The 26,609-nt window shown below is 31.7% G+C and overlaps 2 protein-coding genes across 10 annotated transcripts in view; one reads left to right on the forward strand and one right to left on the reverse strand.

Moving 5' to 3' along the window:
- The window catches only part of Lmpt (Limpet), a 45,256-nt gene extending 21,992 nt beyond the window's left edge, over window positions 1–23,264 (reverse strand). The window contains exons 1-2 of one of the 5 annotated variants that reach the window (XM_035085151.1): window positions 22,092–23,264; window positions 10,897–10,982 (exon numbers count right to left, since the gene is read on the reverse strand). In XM_035085151.1, the coding sequence (XP_034941042.1) occupies window positions 10,897–10,982; window positions 22,092–22,136 (131 nt within the window). In that variant the 5' untranslated portion in view covers window positions 22,137–23,264. Of the gene's footprint in view, window positions 1–907; window positions 2,653–5,277; window positions 5,682–7,380; window positions 7,955–10,896; window positions 10,983–11,687; window positions 13,452–22,091 lie in introns of those variants that run through there. The other 4 variants (XM_035085147.1, XM_035085153.1, XM_035085150.1 and 1 more) reach the window with 4 other exon arrangements.
- Window positions 8,898–26,497, forward strand: RpIIIC53 (RNA polymerase III subunit C53). 5 transcript variants are annotated; one of them, XM_035085165.1, is made up of 7 exons: window positions 8,898–9,294; window positions 24,841–25,091; window positions 25,189–25,306; window positions 25,390–25,645; window positions 25,728–25,960; window positions 26,049–26,294; window positions 26,363–26,497. In XM_035085165.1, the coding sequence occupies exons 2-7, from the start codon at window positions 24,844–24,846 to the stop codon at window positions 26,474–26,476; spliced, it is 1,215 nt and encodes a 404-aa protein (XP_034941056.1). In that variant the 5' UTR covers window positions 8,898–9,294; window positions 24,841–24,843; the 3' UTR covers window positions 26,477–26,497. The 5 variants fall into 5 exon arrangements, with proteins under 5 accessions (XP_034941056.1, XP_034941053.1, XP_034941057.1 ...); XM_035085162.1 differs by lacking the exon at window positions 8,898–9,294 and adding an exon at window positions 10,981–11,028; XM_035085166.1 differs by lacking the exon at window positions 8,898–9,294 and adding an exon at window positions 23,383–23,400.
- The last annotated feature ends 112 nt before the right edge of the window (window positions 26,498–26,609 follow it).

Raw genomic sequence — 26,609 nt, forward strand, 5'->3', positions numbered from 1 at the left:
GCTTCAAGAAACAACATATTGAAAAACTCACAGCCCTTGAAAAGAAAGAGCTCTCATTAAGACAAAAAAGTACGTCGGTTAAGATTAAAAGCTCTCATTAAAATTCTCGTTTTATTAAAAAGAAAAAAAAGGCGTCAAATAGAGAAACCGTTAATTTGCTAGTAAGTATATTAGTCAAGCTGATGCATAGAACCGTTAGCACAAGGAAACGACTACGCCCTCCGTGATAATTAACGAGGGTAATCCGATTTGCGTATATAGAACAGAGAGAGACTCTTCTTTTTTATTCAAGTGTCATGCTTCTTTTATTACTTTGAAAAATTCCTCTGCAAGTTTAAGTAAACTGCTCTGAGTCTGCGAATTCTAATGAGATGAAAGCTGTAATTATTTTTATATTTCAAATTGTAAATGCCGATTGTTAATTTATTTAAAACCTTAAAAGTTGAGTTGGTTAATCCAATTAATTTCAAAAAGAAGATGATTTTATGAATATTCATTTGTTCTTTTTTTACTTTTTTTAATTAAAAATGTATGTGAAGCTTTCAGTGCAATTAAATTTAAACTTCATCAAATTGAAATAAAGATGACTTTTTTTTCTGATTCTACGATAAATTAACTTGAAAATGAAATACTAAGAAATAAATCAATATTCCAGTAAAACTGTTGGAGTAAAAATAAAACAGTGCGTCAATATTTCTTGTTTAATTTCATATTTAACCAGTATGTCATCAATAATTAAGCTTGGGTCATTAAAATGCTAATATCAAAATACATAATTCATCAAAAACTGCAAAAAATAAAAAAAAAATATGCTCTATAACCAGTTAACTACAACATTTGCTTCACTTTCCAAAGAACAAAGTTAAACACACAAGCCAGAAATTGGCTTCGTGACTTGTTGCATTACCTAACGATGAGTTCGAAGAGTTCAAACTGATCGAAGACCTTACAGTAGAGATGGAGAACTCTTACGCAAGCCCATTTCATTCCTGGCCAAGGTGCAAGGCTAAGATCCAAACCATCCTCCAGTGGACATTTACGAATAGTCAGGTCTCTCTTCAACTCTGGTGCACCAGATATAGTTGGAAATCTATTCTTCCTGTCCAACATAGGATTTCTCCTTGTGCGTGGAAGGTCATCAGTAGATCCGGCCCCGTATTTGATCTCCGCACCAGACAAGGTCGGATACCTTTCTCGGCGATCCAACGAGGCGGTTTTCCTGTAAAAGTCCTTTTCAGGCACAGAAGGACACCTGGTGCGCATTGAGTCGTGACTCGAGGGCGGACTCATCGGTCGCTTCTTCGGTTCTGGAATTTTTACGCGTATTCCCTGCGGTTCTCCTCCAGGCGTGGCCACGCATGATACTCTGACTTCCACTTTAGGAACATCGTGGCCACCCTGTCCTTTCGGACTCATTCTACTCGGTGATCCTGCTAGTAAAACCGGCGTCGTATGACGCCGCTGTAGTCGGTCGTTCAGTGTGTTTAGCTCTTAGATTTCATCATAGTCACGACACTTCCGTATTCATCATTAAATTCCAACGGCTTCCAGATCCACATTTCTCTAATAGTCATGATTCATTCCCACAGCAAGCATGGCAATTAACATCAGAATGATGAATTTCCCCGAGATCTCACTGTGCATACAAGATATTCAAGGCACTAACTGTTTTATGATTATGTAAAAATAGAAAAACTATGTAAGTGTCAATCGGTTTCTTTCCCCTGTGACACGCCTTAATAACGACCCCACAATAATAAGAATGACAATAACAGTCGATTAAAGACAATTCAAGAAAAAATTATAGAGTCTTAACTGGAACACCCTGAGCTTTTCCTCATCAGGGTTAAGTCAATAAAATTAAAGTGCTTTACGTTGTTCACAAGATATTATCACGATAAATCTGATACGAAGGATGGAGAAAAGCCGTTGTGGAGCGTAAATGATGCAATGTACTTTGTATACTCAATAAATATAGATAACGTTTATATTTGGCTAATCAGCATGCACTAAAAATATATCCAGCCGTAAAGAAGTCGAGTTTATCTGAGAATTAAGCAAACCCTGGGTATTCTTGTTTTGCAACAAATGACAATAATCTTTACATGAACTCAATGACTTTTGATGATGCGTTGAAAACGCGCAGGTGTTATCGAAGGAGGCCACGGTACCTCCTACACAAGAGCCTATCTCCCGGCGACGTGAAGGCGGATAGGTAGCTCAGCTAATGGCTATTAATTAGATAAATGCTTGCTGTTTATGAAGACTTGATGATAATCATCATCTAAAATAGTAGTATCAAACTATTCTATTTGTTTTTTTTTTCAAGACCATGCAATTAGTAAACAATCAACTCTGATCACTTAAATGCAATTTCCCCCATAAATTACACCTGTCACAATTTCACCAAAAAAGATCCACTATGTCAATAGAGTTTTTGTGTAAAAATTTATTCAAATAATCACTGATGATTTTTTGTTGGGTTTATTAATGCCACGAGTTGGCGATTGAACGGAGAGTGAGTGAGTCTTGATAATTGATGAATACGAGTGGTGAAAAAATTTAAATGCCTTTGACAACAGTGTCAGATGCCGAACGACAGTGCATTCGCAGAAGGGGCATATTTCAAACTGGCGCCACGAGGTCCGTTGAGGCAACAACGTAGGTAGGTATTACCTATACACGCGGAAAATGTGCTACGTGTGTTTAAGAAAGAGATGCGCACGCGCGAGACTCGGTGTCATCCACATGAGACTTGACGAAAGCTTTTCTTTGGCTTCCCCTTCTTATTGAGGTCTTTAAATACTGTCCAAACAATCTATATCACAGTTAAACTGACTTCTCACTGATATCACACAAAAACTTGTTTTCGTTTCAAATAAAAATCGTGGCCTGATACACTTGATAAAGAATAAAAATTTTTTATCATCATTTAAGAGACGCATAAAAGATTGAGGAAGTGTTTGGAGTAAATATAATTCTAGTAGTAACAGACCGACTGAACAGACGCGTGTGATTCTCTTCAATTAGCAGACTTGATGCAAGTTTGAAATACGCACTAAGTGCATTAATTTAGTCGAGTTAGCAGTTTGATATATTTTTGTATTGATACGGGAATTTTGAAAGTTTGCAAATAAAGGAGTTATCAACGAAAATAATGACGAAATTTAGGATTGCAATAAAGGAAAAAAAAAATTCAAGTAATGTAAAGTAACCGTGAAAATTCAAGTGTCATCAAGACACATAAAGTAATGTCTGTACTTCTCTAATTTCATTAGTGAGATGAACATGAGCAATGTCATACTGGCCTTGGTTCTCTTCCCGTTTAACTACACAACTTTTACGTAAGACTGTACGCAAACGTACTAATAGCTACGTCAAAAGCACTGGCAAAATACAGAAAAGCTCATCGGAAAAGCGATGCAGCATAGCGGGAATTGTGACTAAGAGTGACAGCTATTTGGCAGTTTGCTAAATCTTCATTTCCTGTTGTAGATAGTCTTAAAGTTTAATCAAATTTTAGTAAATGAATATTTGCATTATTTAATGAACCTTTTTGTTATGTGCAGTATTTTTTGTGCTTGTTAGAGCGTCTTTAAAAAGATACAAGAGTCAGACAAGCTTAGTATCTCATCACTAAAAATCCCTAAATCTGTCTAGTACTGTAATCTCATGAGTCACTCTGCAAATTCTCTTTATTTCTTTTTAAGCTATTGAATTACTACGCCAACTTGACACTGAAATCTTCAGCTTATACGCAGGCAAGTTGGCTCGTGTTCCTTAATGAAAGGAAAAGCACATGTGTCTTGATGTCTAATGTAACTGTAAACATACAGTTTATTTACGAAAAATAATTACGTGCTTTCAATCATCCCGTCGTGATCGATGAGTCTAGATTATTCTGAGCTTTCATTTATTTATAGGATATCCGTTATAAGTCGAAATGGCTCATAAAGTTTCCACGGTTTGGGCGTGATTTCAAGTTTTTGCAGTTACGTTTATAATTTATGAGAAAGTTTAAGGAGTTATGTATCATTTTTCTCTTGCTATATTACTGCACAGGACTAATCACGAGACGTAAAAAAAAATTTCGGTGACAAAAAATGACATTATTAAACTGTAAATTTGTAGTCGATTTATAACGAGTAAATCCAGATGTCCTCATGCTGCTACTTTCGCGTTTCTTTATACAATATGCTGTCGTTATAAATACCCTAAGAACATTTCTGTCGGTGTATAATAATTTATTGTACATGTACTAATGATTTTTAATGGTATTGAGAGTTTTAATTTATAAAATTATTTTTAAAACAAATAGCTCGTAAAAATTTTTTTCTGTTTATGGTATAGTGAGAATATTTCTAAGTTAAGATTGTTGTGGCAATTGGGATAATGACGTTTTATAGCGTAATTGTGGAAAAATTTTGCATAGAAAATATAAACAAATTAACGAGTAGAATGTGAGAATATGTAATTGAATAAGATGGAATAAAAAAATTATCTAATCTTCTTGAGAACAAACATTTAAATTTTTCAACGATCATTCAAATTTATTAGCAATATATTCGTTTGTGTTATTTCAAACTTTATCTATTTATTTTTTTTTTTATAATCCCTGTGCAAAATTAATCTTATTTTCGTTCTCAGTTATAAATTCAAAGTAGTTTGATTTTGTTTAAAATATCATATCATTCAGTAATAAATTATGAATTTAACTTTAAAAAATACAACATTTTATACTTATTGCTAAACTTCTTAGAATAAAAATTCCTTTGAAATTTTTTTGTTATCTAGGATAGCTTGTTTCTGATAAATAACAATAATTATTGTTCTCTATTTTATACAAGTATTTATTCATGATTACGAAGTCAAGAAAAATTTATTTAATCATTATAATTATAAAAAATTCTTATAATTTAACGAAAGTATGTAAAAAAAAATTATTTCCAATCAGAATAAATTCTTCTTCACTCCTTTGATAATTAAACAATGCAACTTTGTCAGAGGAGAGTAATGAATAATTACGTGAGTACAAAAAAGTGATAATTATAGTTGAAAAACATAACATTATATTTAAATGAATCATTAACGCAATGTTATATCCTTGAACTGTTGCTGCGATTACTGTCTTAAGAGATAAGTAACTAATGTAATCCTTTTTGCATCGACCAAAGATATTCATCATTTTCGAGTAGAGAGACAGCCAACAAAATAAACTACTAAGAGATAATGATTATAAATATTTTTTTCCGAAAAAGGAAAAAAAAAAAATCTTACTCATGAGATCCGCCTGCATCTTCGTAGAGATAATGATTGCATAAACTGTCATCTGAAGTCAATGAATTTTGATGACTAATGGGAGGCGTCGTATCGAAAAGAGAAACACCACTTTCTCGAGCTGATGGAGTTCTCCTGACGCCACGTCGTCTCACGGCGAAATTTCGTTCACGAGATGGAAAACGCGGTGTTTTTTTCTTCTCCTCTGTCACTTCTTTCACTGATAGACGATCGTCCCAGACCATTTTGAATGATTTATTTCACATACACACAAACCACGAGATCTTAGACAATGCAGTAAGTAGAACTAATGCGTTCGATAGCCAAGACTAATACTGACCGCGAACCGTTGCAGTGAACTTTGTCAATATAATCCAGTAAATTAAATTGTGACAAACCGGTTAGTATAGATAATACGCTTTGTATTTTATTCACATGTTTTGTTACTTAATAAAAAATTTTATCAACAATAATAGTAATTTAATAGTGAAATCACTCAGACCGGTATTATTTTATCAAGAAACACACCAATATTTTTAAAAAACAAATAAATTTACAGTCAAAAATTTAACAATATTAATTTAGAAAAATTGTAAAAAGAGAAAATAATTTTTTTACTTAGTTTTCATTGGGAGAAATGAAACAGAAATAAATCTTGTTGAAACAAGTTCTCGACACAAATTAAAAGCTTCTCTATAAAATAAAGATAGATTAAATTAGCAACTTCATATCAGATAAACCCTCCAACAAATATATAATTGGTCTGGAGTTATCAGTACGATGATCGAGACGTCATGAGAGTCACTCAAATCACTGGCCAACTACCGATTACGTGAACACTACACTTCAATCTAACTCTTCACAACGAGTTCGCATTTGAACTGACGCGTCCTTCCAGCTGCAGCTCACTGCGTTCCACTCGAAGAATAAGTAGAAAACGACAACGTAAAAAAAAAGGCTCTTTAACTGCAAAGAACTGACCTTCGTACGACGTTTTTCATTACATGCTATTGTCCTAACCAATCTCCATTCGTGCAATGACACGCAGATGCATTGTGTGCACCACTGCAATCGAAAAGAAAATGAATAAAATGAAGAATGAAGAATGACGTATATAAGTCTTAAAAATACTTTCACTTGCAGCAGTAGTTGACGAGTTAAATAACCCATCACTTTCGCTTTGACACAAAAATCTTGATTGGAAGTGAGTCCTCATGTGTTTACTTTATCACGCGTCACTATTAATAATAATAACGGTGAAATAAATAATTATCTTATCTTCGAGATACTCGAGAGCTCATTGTCCAAGTGACAGAATAGTTGTCATCCTGTCGATATAGAAACTGAATTTAAACCACCAGAAAATCGCACCACCATTTCATACTCTCTCTTTCGTTAGTTTTATTTATTTTATGAATGACAAGGACATCTACATTTATTAATTATTTACATGACGTTTGTCAGAATGTCAGTATATTGAGCTCGACAGCTGGGAAACAGACGTTCTTAAACGTCACAATTGCCAATAAGTGTTCATATATGTATTGAAATATATACACCAAGTATTACACAAGGTATTCCAGTCGAATTTTTCAAAAATTATTCAATACTTGATCATGTTTGTTTTCTTTTTTTTTCCAGATTGAAAGAAGCATTTCAGTTGGATGAACTGATGAAATATTAGTTTGTACGCAAGGCTTCAATTTATGTCATTTGAAATATATTTTTAATTGGATAGATGATGAAAGTGGGATCGTAAATTACATTAAGAGCCCCGATTTTTCTGAACAAATAAAATACTTATGATGCAAACAGTACATCTTATTTTCTCTTATAAATCACTACCTAAATCAAAATGTTTTATTTGTAATAAATATTAATAATTTAAAAAAATTAAATTACATATGATAAAATAAAATTCATTTAATCAGTAAATATTTGAGGAAAAGTTTTTAGTTGTTTAATTATCTAAATAATAAACAATTGTAATAATGTGAATCATAATCAATAATAATAATTGGTTAATTGTCTATAATTAATAATAATCATCAATAAACAAAAATTTTTTCTCCGAAGAGAAAGATGAGAAGAACCTTGACTCACCCTGTCTGATCAATCGTCAATTGATTTTTTTTTTCGCTTTCATCAGAATCGTAAGCGTTCCCAGGGTTATGGACAATCGCAGTGTGTTCGCGTATTTCCCATCTGGTGCCCATCGTTCATTCAAGTATGTTGATGTACTTGAGATCACGTTTATATACAATTTTACTCACTAAAGACCGATAAATACAAGACAATGAACAACGTGATGACTAGAATTTTAAATGAGAAACCGCAAAAACAAACCAAAGATCTTGATGATCAGAAAGTCGTTACTTTGGTGAATGGTTAGATAGATTCGATAGAAAGATCCACACCCACCAAACTTGTTTTATCGTCGCGTTATAAGCATCCGGGGACTCGTGCGATAGCGCGCTTTGGGTGTATGATCACATTCTAAATATAGCCGGACATTAAAATCACGCCTAAGTCCCCTTCGCGATGATGAGAAACGATCAAGCGAATACATTGACAAGTTCAGAGAACGCGGTCTTTGATCTACTCACGACACTCTATACTCATTTTTCTATGTCGTATGTGATTGTAGAGTACGTTAACATGACTTGATGTTGAACAAATCGGCTATGCGCCGCAACTGATTATTACCAGCGCGTCGACAATGTCAAGCAAATCTTATCTAGAAATTTTGCGGTCACATACTGTAGCAAATGCTGAAATATGATAAAAATTAAGTGTGCAAGAAATTTCAGCTATTTTTTAAAGCAAAGTCTTTTTGAATTTCTCGTAAATTGTTATGTTCAAAGGAAAATATTATTACTCTGTTTAATCATCTTTACTGTAAATTTTACTTTTCTCTTATTTACAAGCACAATAATTTTATTCACCAGAGTGTAGCTTTCAAGGTTTTCTGTGTCATCTAATGACTGTTAATGACGCTTTAGAACTCTTAGTAGTTTATCTCTATTGTGTTTCGTAAATTTAACGATCTTATGAAGTTTATTTTTTAATCAGAAAATGTTTTATCAAAAATAAATATATATTCAAACATTTTATCTACTTATGTCTTCATTTTTGAGATTAATATCTAATTAAATGACTTGGTTTCAAATTAATTCGTTACTCAATGAAATAAATTATTTCTACGTATCTATTGTTTATTCTTGAAACAATTAAATCATTAAATTAATATTAAGAATTATTTAATAAAATTTTTTTTACTTTCTTCTTTTATTTGATGCAGGAGATAAAATTACCTAGAGCTAATCAATTTTGTATTAATAATTAATTTATATACTTGTTTATTGATCAAGTATGTAATTAAAATGAATTATTTATAGAATATTATTACAATAGCTAATTAAACTAAAATATGCAGATCATTTATTCAAATATTTAGAAGCTGTATTCACTTGGTACAACAATAGATTCATGAATCAAATCCTACATCAAAGTGAGTCGCTCAAATCTGTATATTATTTCCAGGTAATGTATAAAAGATAAAGACTGATCTCATCATCCAACCAAGTGTGAGGAGAAAAACGACATTAATGCTGAAATATTCTCACTGATGCAGTTCTGTGAAATGCTTCAAGTAGGTAAGCAGAGTAAAAATAATTAGTGAATCATTTCAACTATTGCAGTGGTAAATTTACAAGTTGATATTTTTTTGGGATTTTGAATTACACTGATGAAGAGTAGAAATAGACTACTGTACTGAACAAGACAAAATTATCACAAGTGGGAAAGAAACCACAAATTTATCACTTGCCTGGATGTAATCTATCAACAATTAGCTTCTAGACCCAACCATAATTATCTCAATTTTTTTATTACCAATAATTAAGCCACTAAAACATCTACACATGTTTTGACTGAACCAAGCAAACACTTCTGTCCACTAACTAGGAACTCACTGACATACTCGCAACAAAGAATTTATCAAGACTAAGACACGTAGTGAGTTGACTGAATGATATTTCAATTATTCAAGCAGTAGGTGTGTCGCAATAATTCTCTAGTAATTACTATTGTAACCAATCGAGTATCACAGAAATTTCTGTTGCAAGTTTTGTCAATGATATGCAGTAGAGATGTGGATATTAAAGGTATTGTTGATAAATAATTGAAGCACATGGATTAGCTGCTCCATTCACTGATGTCTTATTCGCACGAGTACTCACTTAGATCTGTTCGTTGCTGACTGAGTGCATATCTACATATACACACAAAAAGTCTACTGAACTCTTGACTTTGCGTGATGTTGCGACGCGTTTCGGAGCAATGAGAATGAGAGCACGTGCTACGTGAGTAGTTGAAATTGTTTACATGTGCGAGGGAATTTTATTAATACATAAAGTAGGTGGTAATGTGATTCTTAAGTGTACTAAAATACTTATTAGTTTGCCGACATATCAAGATTTGCACTTCTAGATGATATGTAAACTTGTATTGTAAGTGATAGTATCTTAACTGTTTCAAGATCCCTAATGATATTCACCAGACTTCTTCTTCAACATCATCAAGTTATAAAGAGACTTTTCACTTGAGAGACTTGGCTATTGACCAAGATGAATCACGGTAAGACTTGAGAGAAAAAATGATAGTTACGTTTTAAGATACTACATTGGCCATTATTCTGCCGTTACTTGTCACAGTTAACTGTTGGAAATAAACTGTTGGTGAGCCAAAAGTTTAGATTCATGAGCTTGTCGGTGTGGACATATCAAAAAAGTAGAAATAGAAAGAGAAGATGAGAGTCATTGGACGTTGAAACTTCTCATCTATCAGCATCATTTGAATGCTAAATCAATATAAATCGATCATGAAATATAACTTTCAAATTAACTAATGAAGAAAATTAATTTTCATCAAATTAATGACGTAATAAATTAAAAAAAATATAAATACCAATCTCACAGCAGTTGTGTAAAAGTTTCTTTACAATAAAGCCTCAATGTTCCTCTCAAATCATGACCCCAATATGTTCAGCGAATGCGCTGATGGCTTCGCCAAGTCACGAAGCTACAGTACACAATTAATTCGTTATTATGAGGCTGTGACTCATAGATCCAAGTAATTACACGTGGATAATTTCACTGACGTTCCAGAGAACCTACTGACAGGCTGCAAGATATTTCTTCAACGTCAACAGCTTCTAGTTTAATCAACAACTGTACTACATCGTCCAACATATTAACTTCGTGTACCATGTCAAAATGACATGAAGATCATTTACTATCAATAGTACATAATAACATCTAAGGGTGCCAAAATCAACAATGTGAAAAGCTAAGCTTCAAGATATAATCTATCCAAGTGTCCGTTCTACATGTAGAAAGAAATCATATTTCCGCATTGGATCACTGTACTGTGGTGTTTGAATAATAATCTAATGTAAATTCTTTTCTGAATCACGGTTATTTTTAGATGAAAAAGAAACTCATTTTGTGGATAAAACTCTTTTCACATCACTGAATATACTTGAATGTCTGGGCTGAAGTACCAGATATTGGTTGAAAATCCTTCGGGTAGTTTTTACTCAATATATTTCTTACTTACCGCCACGTATGCGGAGAAAATCCGGAACAAGTTTCACCACATTGTAAACACGGTTGGCCATCTTCAAGGTCTGTGATCTGGACGCTCTGGAACATAAACATGCATGAAAATCAATTTGTCGATCCTCTCAAGGTATTTTCTGATTTTCTGCTTAATTATAATGACAACGTAAAAAAAGTTGGATAATTGAGAAAAAAGTGAGAAAGGCTTTGATACAAAACAAATATGGTCACTACGCCCACGTTAACCACCTCGGTATACTCACGTCATTTCAGGCATCACCAAATATCGACTAGACACATAAACTCGTCATTTGAGTGTACCTTAAAACCTGTGTATATGTACAAAATTTCGGATAAAGTAAACACCATAATAGTAATTACAACTTTTTAAATTTCTCCTCACTTTATCTCAGCAAAAGATCAAAGAATTCACCGCACTTCTGTGTTCATGTTTGTGACAATTTTAACGACGAGTCAGTGTCACTCATCTTCTCTTAATTAAAGTAAAAAATGTCATCCCCGACCTTGGATTCCTCGCGAAAAAAATAACGAGATAAATGCATTGCGGAAATCGCTGAAGACAACGCATACAACTTCGTAGGCGAATGCTTGCTTTCTTATATGCTTATTTATACATTCATACCAACAACACATACTCAAAGTGGGAATATAATTGCTCAAGAATACTAAAATCATGTTCACGTTGAGTACATCGAACCCATGAGTGGGTTCGTTTTATTTAATAATATTCATTATGTTATAAAAAATATTTTAATAAAATATTCATACCGAGTCTCGGTGATTCCGGGTTGAAAGTGAATCTGATGGGCGTTTCTTTCGGCTAAAGAAGTCAATATCCTCATCCATATCATCTTCTTCCTCTTCGTCATCCTCTTCAGCATCCTCTTCCTCATCATATCTGTTATAATGTCTCATCGCGACATTATTGCGGCTACGTCTACACTGATATCGTCGTTCACGTGATGTCCTTTCTGAGCTTTTAAATCGATCAGGACTTCTTGAATTTGTGTGAATCCTTATAACAGTTGTTCCATTACGTTCAATAGTAGAAAATCCCACATCATCACTATCATCATTATCAGAAGAAAATCTCGTACCTCGTTCAGGTGACTCTTCACTTGAGTACCATGACAATTCCTTCTCCACCCAAGTCAGATCTCGTGAGCCGCGGTAGTTGTGGTTACTTTTTTTCTCCTCTTTGATGCATTCGTCGCGGTAATCCTTAGACGAGAAGACTTTACAATGTCTCGAAACGTCTTCAACCTCAAGATCCTCCAACGTGGGAGGAGAGAGAGCTCTCGAGTGTCGATGATTGTCTCTCCGAGGTTTACTCCTAATAGAATCTGACTCATTGTTGTTCTTCAAGTCCTTTTTAGAAGGATCTTTAGGTTTAAGCTTGAAGGAAATTTTACGAAAAATTTGACGATCACGAGAAGATTCTCGTCTACTTGATGACTCCCTCGATTTAGAGGGAGCTTTTTCGTCCCAGAGCTTATCTTTTCGATAACTCGAAGAACTTCTTTGTCGTAATCCACCATCAGGCTCATTAAATGAATTTTCTTTACTACTTTTGACTAGATCCGAGCTTCTTCTTGGCTCTCGTGTTCTATCGTATCTTAATATCTGTGAATTGTATTTTTCAACATTTTCTTCTTTGTCACAACCTCTCTTTTTTTGTGAATAATCATTGCTTCTACTTCTTCGGCTTCCATTTATGATATGTCTACCATTCTCCTCAATATCGCGATCGAACAGACGGTCGTTGTCATTTCGCAAAGATCTTTTGTCTACATAAACGAATTCCTCCTTACAACCTTTGCTACCAGGATCGTCTTTTGCAGTTGATAAAGATCGTCCTTGAACTAAGTCACCATTTGAAGCTCTTGACAAAAGGGTACGACTCGGCTTTTGACATTTCTGATGTATCGATTTTAAATCATCGGTATCACGCCTGTATTCAAACTCCTCAATTTTTCTGACAAATTTGATTGGCTCACAGTTACCATTTCTCACTTCATCATTATAAAAGTAACGTTTCTTTTCATCATAACTCGGCTGAAAATTCGCACCTTGCCGTTCACAATCCAATGATCTCAGTGATTCATCGGATCGCTTGACCTGTTTCACAAAACCGTTGCTTGTTCTTGACTTTCCGTTTGTCAGTTTTACTTGGTTGCATTTGTCATGGTGATCTGTATCTGTATTCTTAGACTTCCTTCTTCGAGATTCATAGAATGAATTTTTTTCCGAATCCCAAATAAATTCGGAATTTTTTCCATTATTTACAGGACTCTCATTATCATCATCATCATCCTCATGTTCGTCATCGAGTCCACTATTGCGCAACTTTCCGTTTCGATTCGAGCTAAAATTATCTCTTATTTGAAAATCATTTTGTCGTGTTTTTGTTCTAAATTCCTCACAATTTCTCTTCATGTCATCACGCTCTTTAACAACAATTGATGATCTAACCTTGGGTTCCTCTTTAGTCCAACTATTCCAGAAGCGTGACTTCATTTTTAATAATATACTATATCAACAATAATATTATAATAATAATAATAATAAAGAATGGAATTTATTAACAATACCACAGCACTTGGCACCATGAACTGATCACTAATAAAAGACTTTGGTGTGTATCTTAAACTTGAGAGGATGAGTTGCACCACCACGAATTGCAATGCAAAGGAAAAGGAATTGGCTGCAAACTTTCTGAGAGTCCTGTGTATATCCGCGCGACGCGATCGTTTGTGGTCGAAGCCAAATCACCGAATCCGGCGATCGAGGCAGGATACCGCATTGAGTCTTGACTTGGCGTGTAAGAGAGAGAAGCGAGGCGGGCCAGAGAGCGACCCTGAAAGTCGCCGGCGACTTTCACGTACGCGTGTGCACTTTGCCGTGTTGCTCGCCTTCTCCTTGTATCCGTGTCTCTTCGTCGTTCTTTTCGTCACAAAAATGGATCCAGAATCCTTTCCATTTCTCTTTAAATTGCCTTCTCTCTAAATCACGATCTTTTATTTCGTGAGATTGCTCTGCTTTTAATTAACGTCTCTTTTTATCCAATGTCTGTTCACTTAGTGTATACACTAAGTTGCACTCTTCTTTGATTCACTATTCGCACTGTTTGCCGATTGCTGACGTAAAGAGCCAAGGGAATGTTTTGTCCATCTCTCCAACGAAAGCCTTTAAATTCTCTTCGTGTTGTACAAACTGGTGAATCATGAAGGTTGGTCCTCGAAAGAACGGAGGAATATTTGAAAAAAAGAAATTTAACTTCTATGTGAGACAGGTTTGTCTTGTGACGACGTAGGTCGAGTGAGTGCGACGAACTGACGGACGCAGAAGACGATGTCGACAGATCCAGCCGGTCCGTCCGGTTGAGGACATGGGGGAGAGCAAGCAGGTGACGCCCTGCACCTGAGAAGCATCACGGAAAAAAGGGAAAGATAGAGAAGCCAAGGAAATACAGGAAAAAATCAAATTAAACTCGTTTGTTCCACTAAGACAAGTATTGATATATACCAACTGTATAACGATTTATTTACGTAACCTATTACGTTTTTTTTTTTTATCATTAGTAAAAGTGAGTCAAAATAAAAAGATACAGATATCAATTGCCTTTTTTTATAATTCTTTGATTGCAAACTAAACGTTCGCCACGAGTATCGATGCAAAAGTGCCAGGTTTAACGGTTTCACGCGCCAACGATCAGCGCAATTAAGTTCCGTTCTGTGACTCGAGATTGCTCTAATGCAAAAAAATGTTGATATATGCGGAAATAAATGTTTTATATACATTTGTATGCCTATGTATGTGGAAAAAATTTTAATTAAATCGTTCACGAATATTTTTAATCAATTAAACAAAATAATAAAGGAATGATTGAATGACATTTTAATTTATCATTCTCAAAACCTCACGAATAAGCTATTAATTTAGATAGCAGAGCAGATTTAGAGAGAAAATAAATTTCAGCTAAAAAATTATACGACCTATATCAAAGCCAATAATTAAATTTTTTTTTTACAAAAAGAAGCTTTGATTTAAAATTTATAATTCGTTTTTTGTGAACAAGTTATCTGATATTTACATTTAAAAACATTTTTTTATAGCACAAAAAAAGAAAACAGAAGCTTCATTTGTAATTTCCTGTACAAATTAGTGTATGTACATATATTAATACTCTGTTTCACAGGATTTTAAGTTATGGACCTAAGTGTGTTCCTATATACAAGTGTGGGATGGAACAAGGTCTTGCCATCGGTATACGCCTCTGCTTTTGCAAGTTGGACTTTGCGGACGAGACCTTATCCGACCCATCCAAGTAATTAATTAAATAATCAAATAGAGCATTCTGATAAACTTTATAAGTCCAAACAAAAAATGGTAGAAGGTCAGAAACTTTCACTTATTATTTTTTATAAAATAGTAGGCCATCCACTTATACAATATAATAAAAAATAATAATTTTAATTAATTAAATTATTCATTACTATTCATATTTTTAAATTAAACAATACAAATAACAATGAAGAGATTTAAATTTCTTACAAGGCAAAAAAAAATGTAAACTTTCAAAAAAGCAAAGTAAATGAAATTTAATAATTCGGTATGCTTGTTGCTTTTAAAGAGTTCAATTTTAATACAGATATATTAAAGTATAACGAAATGTTCCATTCACATTTTAAGCGTGATAGTCATTGTATATTCAGCAAAAATACTGAAAAGTTGAGCGCCCGTGAGTTCGTAATAGCGGTGAGTCATTCACTGGCGAATGTAGCTCAAATGGCGAAGAGAATGGACATTTCAATTTTTATACTGATCCTGAAATATTACAGTAGTAGAAAATGTCTCGGCATTTCCATTGCCCTTCGATAACTCTTGTATGATAACACAATCTAAAACATATATGCCTCTCATGAGAATCTATAATGATAAGATCTCTATATTGTGTGTCGGACACAAAAGCTCTTTTAAATATGTAACAAGAAATATTGCAATAATGCAGCTTACAGCTTTATCGGCTTGTAATATCCCTCTGCAGACTGAGCAACAAACTCACTCGCGAGTTTATGTCCCAGTCGATCTAAGTAGAAAATAATCTAGTGATTTATCATTTATCAACTTCTTTAGAATTCAAATCGCTAAATTTCCTTATCAGTCATACTTTAAATTGTTAGGATAAGTGTAATAAATCAACCTACTTGTCCTGATTTCTAATCAAATACCTTTTACAATTTATTTTTGCAGATTAATGTATCGAAAAATTACATTTTATCATACTTAATATTTTGATTTAAAACCTAACTTAAAAAAAATATTCGAAAATATTTTCTGCATACTAGAGTCTGTAAAGAATAACAAGATTCGATAGATATATTTAATTACAGGGAAAAATATGTATTATTTTTAAAAGCTCTGACTCGGGTGGAAAATAAATTTAAACTTTGTAAATTTATGTTCTAGATGAGACTTTGATTTGTTTATAAAAGATTAAAAAATTCAATAAAGCAAAATGATTGACTGACTTCATTTAGCTCGTTAGTTCGACCAGTTCATATAACTTCCCTCTAACCCACGCTTGATAGGCCAAACTACAAGATCTCACTGATGCATAATTCATAAATTTGTGGTCACTCAAATATTCAGCAAGTTGCTATAGTCCAGAGACATAAACGTCACTCAAAGAAACGTTTAAATAAATGATCACGTCGTAATATTTTTAACATGTGGATTAACTTTATCAGCTAGTTATATAATCATCGTAGTCATTTATCAAAATAATTTTGTTATCTAGATACAATACTTGTTTTTGAATTCAACGATTCACTGGTTACGAATATAATTGTTTAAATAAAAATTTCAATATTTGTTCTCTAAACTACGCATTTATGACATCAGCTATTAGGAAATAATGACATCAGGATTTGATTAATAAACAGATATTTCAAGCAGACAAGGTCGTTATTTTTTTTTTGGTAAAACAACTGATTTATATAGGACATGAAAGACACCTGAAAGACAACCAGGAATATGATGTTATCATATTTATTATTTCCATCCACTGCATGTATATCCATGTAATTCGTAGCGGGATAGATAATATATATATATGGTGTATGTATTTTCGCGTGCAACACCTGAGGCGAGGCGTAACTTAACAAAGCAACCTACAGTTGCCTTTTAGTGAATATGTCGCATCGCTCTCTCTCTTGCCAGCCACATCGTCATCCTGTTCTCACTCCATCGACATCGTCTTTGTCGAGGAATACGCCCGCGCATTAAATAGCAAATATGCCTATGACACTTGCCTTTAATCACTGGCGTGAAAGGAAACACTGGATGTTTGATAAAAGAAAAAATCGAGCATGCTTGTTATTGCTATTCAATAAAAAATTAATTAATTTTGTTTTGATTGGAAATTTTGCACAAAAAAAGTATCAGATGTTTTTTTGCCACGTGTAGTATAATTAGTTTATGGTAGAAAAACAAGATTGGTTTTATGATATGAACTGCAAAAAAAGTTACTCATTATTGAGCTTCCATTGTGAAATAATATTTTTCTTCGCTTAAAAACAATGCACAAAATAGAAAAAAAAATGATGAAAATATGTTTTACAATATTTTTATTTTTTTAAATTATTCTTTTCTTTTTGTTATTAAATATATCTCGTTAATTTTCTATTAAAATTAATTATTATTTTATCAATTAAACTGAATAAACAAATTTTTCAACAATATAAATAATTTTATTAAATTATTTTCAACAACTGTAATTATATGTTAAATTTAAGATGAAAATATTTTTAATATTTTATGAAATTACCTAGCTAATTGCTTTATAATAAAAAATAAATGAGTTTTTTATTTATATCAAGATTGTAATGAGAATTTTTTTTTAAAAATATTTACTACATCCCGTTTATCAAGCTTATGATAAAAAAAGCATCGCTAATAATACATATGATTCAGTAGCCGTAAAAAGTTGAGTGTATGTGGAAATTACATTCATATGAAAGTGAGAAATTCACGTGATCTCATGTCATCAGGGAGCATTTAAACTGCATTATAAAGGCATACATTCTTGACTTCTTGTGTCACGCATGCTTTTAGCAACTACTTTTGATACACTCTTCTTATCATTTATTACATTCAATGATTTCATTTGAATTTTTTTATTTATTATCAATAGACTTGACTGTTAATTACATTTCTATTCACAATCTCAATCGCAAATACTAAAAATCAAATTCAAATTAATTCACTCAAGGTTTTCAATTTCTTCCTTTCAGAAAGTCTAGGCCATCGATAGGAAACCAATAATTAGAGCAATGTTACGTTACATAAATTATGCAGTTATGGAAGACCTTCGGATATTTTTTATCAATATATCCCGAATTGTGATATTCATTCTTTAAATTATATTCAATATTCGTGATATAAATATGAGTATGATGTATTTTTAAATAAAATAAAATAAAATAATTCAACAGAACAATAGAAAAAAACCTCTTTTTTCATTTCGAGCTTTTCATCTTTCCATCATTTGGTAGAATAATAATATCCCGATCAATTACCTCGAATAAATACGCAATTGATCACAAAGCTTAGCAATCTTATAATGTAAATTTCATTTAAAGAAATCGTAAAAAATTCATATTCTATTTGACAAGTTAATTACTTCCTTATTGCATCATCATACCATGGATTTTATTAATTTACAACAATTATTATTATTAAAACAATCATCAAGATATTTAATGTATTCATATTTTTCTCTACCAAGGCACTCAATTAGTTACACAGAAAAAAAATTCCCTCTGAATAATTTGTTAATAATTTTTGCAGTTAAAAATAAATCATTAGTGTACTTAATGAAATGAAAAAAAAAAAAATCTTTCAGGCCAGTAATTTTTTTCTAAGAATATTTTCTCATGTGAAAAATCTTCTTTTCATGCTACCCTTCCTCAATCGAGTAGGAAGCACTCTAAGATTCAAGAATGGTGTGTGAGATTGAAGGGTGCAGCCTTGATAACATGACGAGGTGTGGCTTTTCATTAGCTTACACATACAAAAAAAAAGCACCATGTATATAGAAATGTAAATAAAATATTTGAATATGTTTAGAATGCATTAGTTACTAAATTGGATACTATTATACTCCAAGTGACAAAAAACATTTGTGATTTAAGCGTCTTCTTTAAACATGCTAATAAACTGTCAGATTTATTAACAAATATTGAGTTTCATTTCCCAACGATTAGGTAACTTTTATAACACACCTAAGGTTTTATTTTTGTGGAGTCACGCAAACTTACAGCTTTTAGGGGGATTATTTCATCGATTTTACGAAACCCTCACCTATCTTTTGGCACATAAACTTTAAAAAATCGTTCTTATCTCCTTCATTTGGGCTTAAAATAGCCAAATTTATTGTGAAGATGTAAGAAAAATTGAAAAAATAAAAAAATCATCAAAGTTTTGTTAGAATATTCCCCGATTCAGTCAAAGATAGCGATCTAAATAAAATAATATTGTAATACGATCTTGTCATCTTCACAAACAGGACATCATGCTTGCATTTAACTTTTTTATTTTTTTTCATAAATGCATTCTCTCGCTTGTTGGGCTAGGTCATACATTTTTATGGTAAAAATTCCAGTAGAGGTTTCTAATGACCACGAGACCGTAAACTGACACAACGTCTCGTGGCCATACGTCACGCTCGTTATAGCCGTAAATCGATGCATCTTTATGACTCTCGTCAGGCTGTAGATCAGAATATACCTATGCATCAGAACTTTGAAGGATGATATCCCAATGAAAATATCATTGTGATTTATTACAATTATCAACAGACCAATCTGCGGAAAATCTAATTATTGTTGAAGATCGATCGTCCGAGAATTCTATATTTAGTTATGATAACTATTTACTCATGTATATGTATGTGTATATGTGAACTTAAAAAAATATTTTTGTGAAAGTATTTTTTATGTCATTTCTATAAATACAGTTGATAAACCCGCAAGGCATTTTTGATTACTAGTAAAATCGTGACTGAGGTGAACTCAATCGAATCGATATGTACATTTGATTTGCCACCATAAATAGTTAATCAATGTTTAGTATGCTACATGAGTAAATATCAGATGTTACATAATTTTTTGGGAGCTTGTTACACAAATAGTCAGCTTATGAACCAGTGGAGGAATTTATTAAGTCATTTGTATGCTCTTGAAATACAAAATTAAGAGAAAGAATTTTTATTTTCTTTATCTTTAAAGTACAAGAAAATAAATTTAAAAAAAGAAATGAAATTTTTCTTTACCTCCCTCTTAATTTTTTTTAATCAAAAATAATTACGTTTATTAATTGTTTGGATAAATGACTTTATCGTTAATTCGATGCATGATAAAAATAAACATAAATTTTGAAAAACTATAAAAAAGTTTTTATAGTATCTCGAAATTAATTTTGTACATCATAAAATTAATTAAAATTGAAAAATTTTATTTAATTGTCGTTCTAATTAATTAGTTCCAGCAAAATGTGTCATAACTATAAACATTAAAATTATCGATCAATTTCAATGACAATGATTATCAAATAAATGTTATTATATTTTTAACACGACTGTGGCGTATAATTTATTGTCATAACTGTACGTTCAACCAATTCCAGGAGCAATAGATACAGAACTTAGTATAAAGAGATACATAGATCCATGACATGATACAACATGTAATAGTGAATGTATATAATAAACAAACCTATTCTTTATGTTATATGATGCATTGTTAGCCGAACAAAAGGTTTTCTATTATTAATATTTGTTCCTTAGTTGAGATGTAATAGACTTGAAATGTTACGATCATATTGCACTTAGCTACTTTGCAACCTTGATACTCACAATCTCATTCAGTGATGCTTGTTGATTTTATTCAAATAGATCATTAACATTGGCTTTTTCCAACAAGTTTCATCAATTATTCAATCAACTACCCTTAACTTAATAACGCATTTCAACTAAAAAATAATTTTTTCAACAGTTCTAAACAATTTTTAATATTTCTTTTATCAACTAATTAAATTATAATTAAGTTCAAAATAATTTGATAAAGTTTTCCCAATAAAATAAATGAAACTTTGAAAATTTTTCCCAAAAATGTTTCCTGAGTGTATGAAATTTCATTTTCTCACTTAATAAGTTATTATAACTAGTGTTTCGTTGTCATACCATTTTCTCATGTTCAAGTTCTTTCGTCAAACTTAAATTATGTTGATATTGTATACAGTCTATCAAACTATATGGTTGTCTACAATGTTCTGATAAATGGAATTCTATTTCTGAGCCTTCAAGAGCATACCATTCAGTTCTATGGAACATGTAGGTAGCTAGGCGATTAAAGTCGACATAATTTCATCTCATACATTCTGTATATATTCGTACGATCCTCATTGGATCAACAAGAAACTCATGTTTGAAGGACGCACTCTCACTTATACTGGTTTTACGAATTTAGAAAATATGTCAATGAGCAAAATCGCACCTGGAACACAACATACACCTGCAGTTGTGATTATTCAATTAAGCCGACACTAACTAACCAACATGAGGAGTATAAATGAAATTAACTCATACTAGAAATGTCTTAATTTCTCAGTATTCATGATCCTATTCATCGTAATCTTGTAAATAAATACAGGAGTAAAAACCACTATGAAATAAATGTAACATTGATTTAGAGAAAAAGAAGTAATTAAAACATTATTATTGACAGAAAAATAAACAATTAATAAGTTATTTATGGAATAACTAGAATACTTTGAAGTGATAAACAAAATAATTAAACAATTAACCTTATTATTTTAATTGATCATTAATAATACTTGTAATTATCTAATAGAGTAAAGAAAAATATCTTATGATCTATTAGTATTTAAATCATTGAATTATAAAGTTCATTGGATAATTTTATGCAAGTAATTTGTTTATTAATATTATAACATTTAACAAAAAAAAAAAACACAAATATTCTTGGCATTTACTCAACATGATTTGTTGTTTACTTAAATATTCCATTTAATATAATAATTTTTAACTTAAAAAATTATACAATGGCTCCAAAATGATCAAAATAAAATACAACTAATTTTAAAATTTACCTTCTCGTCGAAAGATTCGACGGAAGCACGTCGAACTCCATTCATCTCCGTTGGTTAAAATCACCGGCTCCTAATGTCTCGTGGAAGACCAAAAATGACCTTCAATAATGTTTCAATTCAATAATGTCACAAGTTTGAATAAAAATTTTTTCCATAATAACAACTAAGTCTGATGTCTTTTATTATATGAAATAAAAATTTTAATCGTCAAATTTTCCTCCTCTTTATTAATAAATTGAGTTCATCGAGCACAAATAAAATACGCTCACATAAAATCTCGATACCATTGGTTCCAATAGCTATTAGTCATTCGTCACTTGCCTTGAAGCAATGTGTATCTATTTTTGAGATGACGAATTTAGAAATCACAAATTTTTCACTGTTGTCCCAGTCCATATATAGACTTACTTATTATTCAAATGAATTCATAAATTATAGCATCAATTATTCAATAATCCTTTCTTATTCTTATTTGTAATATCCACTATCACACATTCTTCTAAGAATAACAATTCATTATAAAACAACTGCAAAAATTTTATCTGCAATCTTATATTCTTTATTATTATCACGATTTCGATTTATCACAGTATCTTATAATCGTTTACTTGAGAGCGTGAATGTACGAATTGGCAAGTCGCGCGTGTGTTCACCGACTTGAAGAAGAGCAAATTCAAAACTCACGAGTCTAGAGTCCTGCGCTTGCGCGTATTTCCAGCTATTTCACCACGTGAACACGTGGTATATATAATCAATCACTCCCGTATATTTTTTAAACCCCATTAATAACAAAACCAATAAAAAAATCACAGTCTTAAAATCCTCAAAAAAACCTGCATCTTATTTACTATTCCTCAAGAATAAATTTCAATTTCCATTTAACATAAATGTTATAATTAATTATCCATATTGGATTCATTCTCATAAATTGATCGATCAATAATTCTAATCGATCGCTATTTAGTTCATGAAAGTAGAAATTCACAATCTTAAAAATGACGTAATAAAAAATGAAGTTAAATGTAAAACCTTAATTCCTTCGAGGGATTTATTTGAAAAGGGTGGGAGCAATGCACTCGCGTTTGCCGGTAGCTGAAGAAACCACGTGGCGCATCTGTCAAGCACGAGATATCAGATGCTCCTCTAGTTGGAGCAACAGCGGCCGGCGTTCAGGAACTCCGCGTCGCAACTGCCGCTGCGACTAAAAAACGATTCGATGACCTCATCACAGGCTGGTTATGTTCTGTCCAGCCTATCTGTTACTACTACTAACCAATCTGAAAACGTTCCAATATTCCTTTCTTTCAGGGTAATTATTTAAATTCAAAATGATACTTTTAACCCTTTGATATTATTTTTTTTTTGTCTACTAGATACTCTTTACAGTACTCTTCGCTATACAATTTACTACTATCAATGAAATTGAGAAAAATTATTTCTTAGTGAATAATTTATACATTTAGAGTCTAACTTTTTAAATGATAGTTTTTTATAATAAAAAAAAAAGTTAATTTATTTATTGGTCTAGCTATTTTGAACTACTGTTTTAATACCGCATTTAATTCAATTGATCGGTAATTAAAATAAATTGGAAAATTAATTCAAATTGAATTTAGTTGTTTTTATTTAAGAAGTATTTTTTTATGTTGGAATAATTTGTCGATCTTTTTTACATTTTAATAAAAATAATATGTTTAAGAAAGTAAAATTTTTATTTAATTAAATAAAAAATCAAATTGAATGGAAATACTTTTTAACTGAATAATGGAATGTTTTTTATCTAAAAGGTTTTGTATTTAAATTGATCCAAACTAATTTACATATGAGAGTTCAAAGAACTTAAGAAACAAAAATGAAGAAGTAAATTTGGAAAACTTTTAAGAAAAAAAAACTTTTAAGAAAGGTACTTCAAATGAAAATGATGTTTAAAAGTATTTAAGACTTTTACTTTTTCTTCAAGTTTCATTCTCAACTTTCTAATGAATTTTCTTAGTTTACAACTGTTATCGCCCACGTAGTTTGAACCAAATGGCTTGTTTAAAATCAATGAATATATAAGATTAGTGATAGATATGAAGAGAGAAATGAGATATTGGTTCTGTTTAACTAGAGTCTGTGACCTTTAACTTGAGTTTTAGAGGAATATCGTGGGTGTCAGTCTTTTTATTTTGAAATGAACGTAAATATAAGAGTATAAGAAATGTCAAAGTCTCATGTATTTACTTCAAAGGCATAAAAGTAGTCATAAAATTTCATTTTCCATGCATAAAATTTCACGAGAACATTTCTGAACTTTTCTCAAATAAAATTCTGATCAATCTTTTATTGCTGTGAATAAAAGATATATAAAATGCTTAAATTAAAATACTTCCACAAGGATGTTCACTCATGTAAATGAAATGTCAATTTAAATTGCGCGCGCAAATGAGCAAAATGCGCGCGCCATTAGACTTGACAGCTGATGTAATTTCGATGTTTATCAAAGAGTATGTGCACGTGTATTTTATCAAGGCACGCTTTTTGTGGTGTTCAATAGTTGTATAAGAAGTTTTTATTTATAATATTTATTAAAACCTAAAGAAAAATCACTACCTAATTGTTTAAAATAACAATAGATATTTTTTAGTTTGATTCCATAAGTATTTCGTAAGTGTTTAGATGTGAATTACAATTTGAAGGTTATCCCAAGTTTTCCTTTAGTCATTGTAATAATCAATTAATTTCTCAATTATTGGCGCTTTTGTTATAGGTGATGGCGTCAAAGAAGCCTTCAAATGTCAATGCAACTTCTAGTAATTCAAAATTGAATTCAGAACCTAGCACGTCAACTCTACCTGTGACTAAAATAAAAACAGAACATGGATCACCAATTTCTGTTACTCGACTTCCATCATTTCGAGTTCCTCGAGACTTGACATTAGGTAGTAATATCAAGTTAGAAAAAGTCACTAAAAAAATTTATACTCCAAATATTAATGTTCAAAGAAATAAAAAAACAGAGTAAGTCCGATATATTAATCTAGTATATAATGAAAAAATAATTTAAAAAAGTCCTGTGATATAGATTTTTTTTATCAATTATCATGTTTGTTATCAGAGATACTTCAGCACCTAAAAATGATTCCAATGACAACAGAAATAGACCTAGAGCTCGAGGTCGTGGTGGTCCAAATGATCGTGGGAGAGGACGAGGAAAACCGAGTAATTTAATCCAAGTATGTAGTTTAATAAACCAACAAACAAACAATATGATAATTTAAAAATTTCGTTATTGTAAACTAATATTATTGTATTCTAGTCATCTGGAGTGTTTTCGGAAGGCCTCGCTGACTCAATGGGACGTCCTGGTAGAAGCAGTGGTGGATATAGAAGCAGTTCTGATGATAGAGAAGCTAAACCTGTATTAGAAAAGCCTAAACTTAATTTAAACTACACTGTAGATAAAGCTGAGGAAGAAAAAAAACTCAAATTGTTATTACGAGATGACTTTGTCGAACATGAGAGCGAAATCAATACTGATTATAGTCCTATATCATTGCCATTAACAGAAGAAGGTCAGTCCTGATTAAATATTTTTTTACCGTTGTTTACATTGTTTTAATCGATTTGTTATCTATTTTTTTTTTGCATTAACAGGAGAATTACTTAAAAGTGAAATAAAGAATGACGAGAAACTTGAGCCAAGTGATGAAGAAAAAGAAGAAGTCGACCAAAAACCAATAATTCTAGAAAATGGAGAAGTTGCTCCCCCACCGAGATTAAAGAAGATTAAAAAACCTGTTCCTTTGTTAACCCCAAAAGTAGAGAACAAACCTACAACAGTTCCTCAGATTATAGACAATCAATCGAACGGATATTTAATGCTCCGGGTATTTAACGATTCTTTTTTATGATTACTAATTTTTTAATTGTAATCCATTGAAAGTGTACTTACCACTTTATCACCTTTGTTTTTAGTTTCCAGATTGTCTTCCAGGATTTCGTAGTTATGATGAAACGTCTGATCCGCGGTCTAAAGATAAAAATAATGAACAATCAAAGGAACAAAATAAAACTGAGGAAAAGACTGAATATTGTACCTTAAATGATTTGAAAGCAGGATTCTTGGGTAAAATACAAATTCATCGGTCTGGTAAAGCAAAACTCATATTAGGAGAGAACAGTTTAGTGATTGACGTAGGATCTCAATTATGTTTTCGACAGGTAAGGAAATGAATTTAATTCTGTAAAAATAAATATTTATAACAATATTAAAAATTTTTTTGTTTTAGGACGTGGTTGCTGCAAAAATTGATGGTGTAAATAACGAACTAGTTAATTTGGGTCCAATTACTAGCACATTAATTTGTACACCCGACTTTGAGTCTATGCTTGATAAATTATAAATAAAATTTTATAAACAACTATTTGTTTACTTATTAATTAATACTAAAAAAAGACTCTTTTTTTTTTAATCAATATATTTATAGCAAACCAATTATGATGGACAATATCAAGTTGAAAGAAATTAATATTACC

Source organism: Chelonus insularis, unplaced genomic scaffold (genome assembly GCF_013357705.1).
Source record: "Chelonus insularis isolate UGA/USDA-ARS -01 unplaced genomic scaffold, ASM1335770v1 contig_399_pilon, whole genome shotgun sequence".
Taxonomy (NCBI): domain Eukaryota; kingdom Metazoa; phylum Arthropoda; class Insecta; order Hymenoptera; family Braconidae; genus Chelonus; species Chelonus insularis.

Bases quoted from the DNA above. Each gene is read 5' to 3' on its own strand.
- RpIIIC53 (XM_035085162.1), top strand. From the start codon at position 10,996: ATGCATGAAAATCAATTTGTCGATCCTCTCAAG. The intron at 11,029-24,840 runs GTATTTTCTGAT...CTTTTGTTATAG, and splicing joins AATTTGTCGATCCTCTCAAG to GTGATGGCGTCAAAGAAGCC. The intron at 25,092-25,188 runs GTAAGTCCGATA...GTTTGTTATCAG, and splicing joins CAAAGAAATAAAAAAACAGA to AGATACTTCAGCACCTAAAA.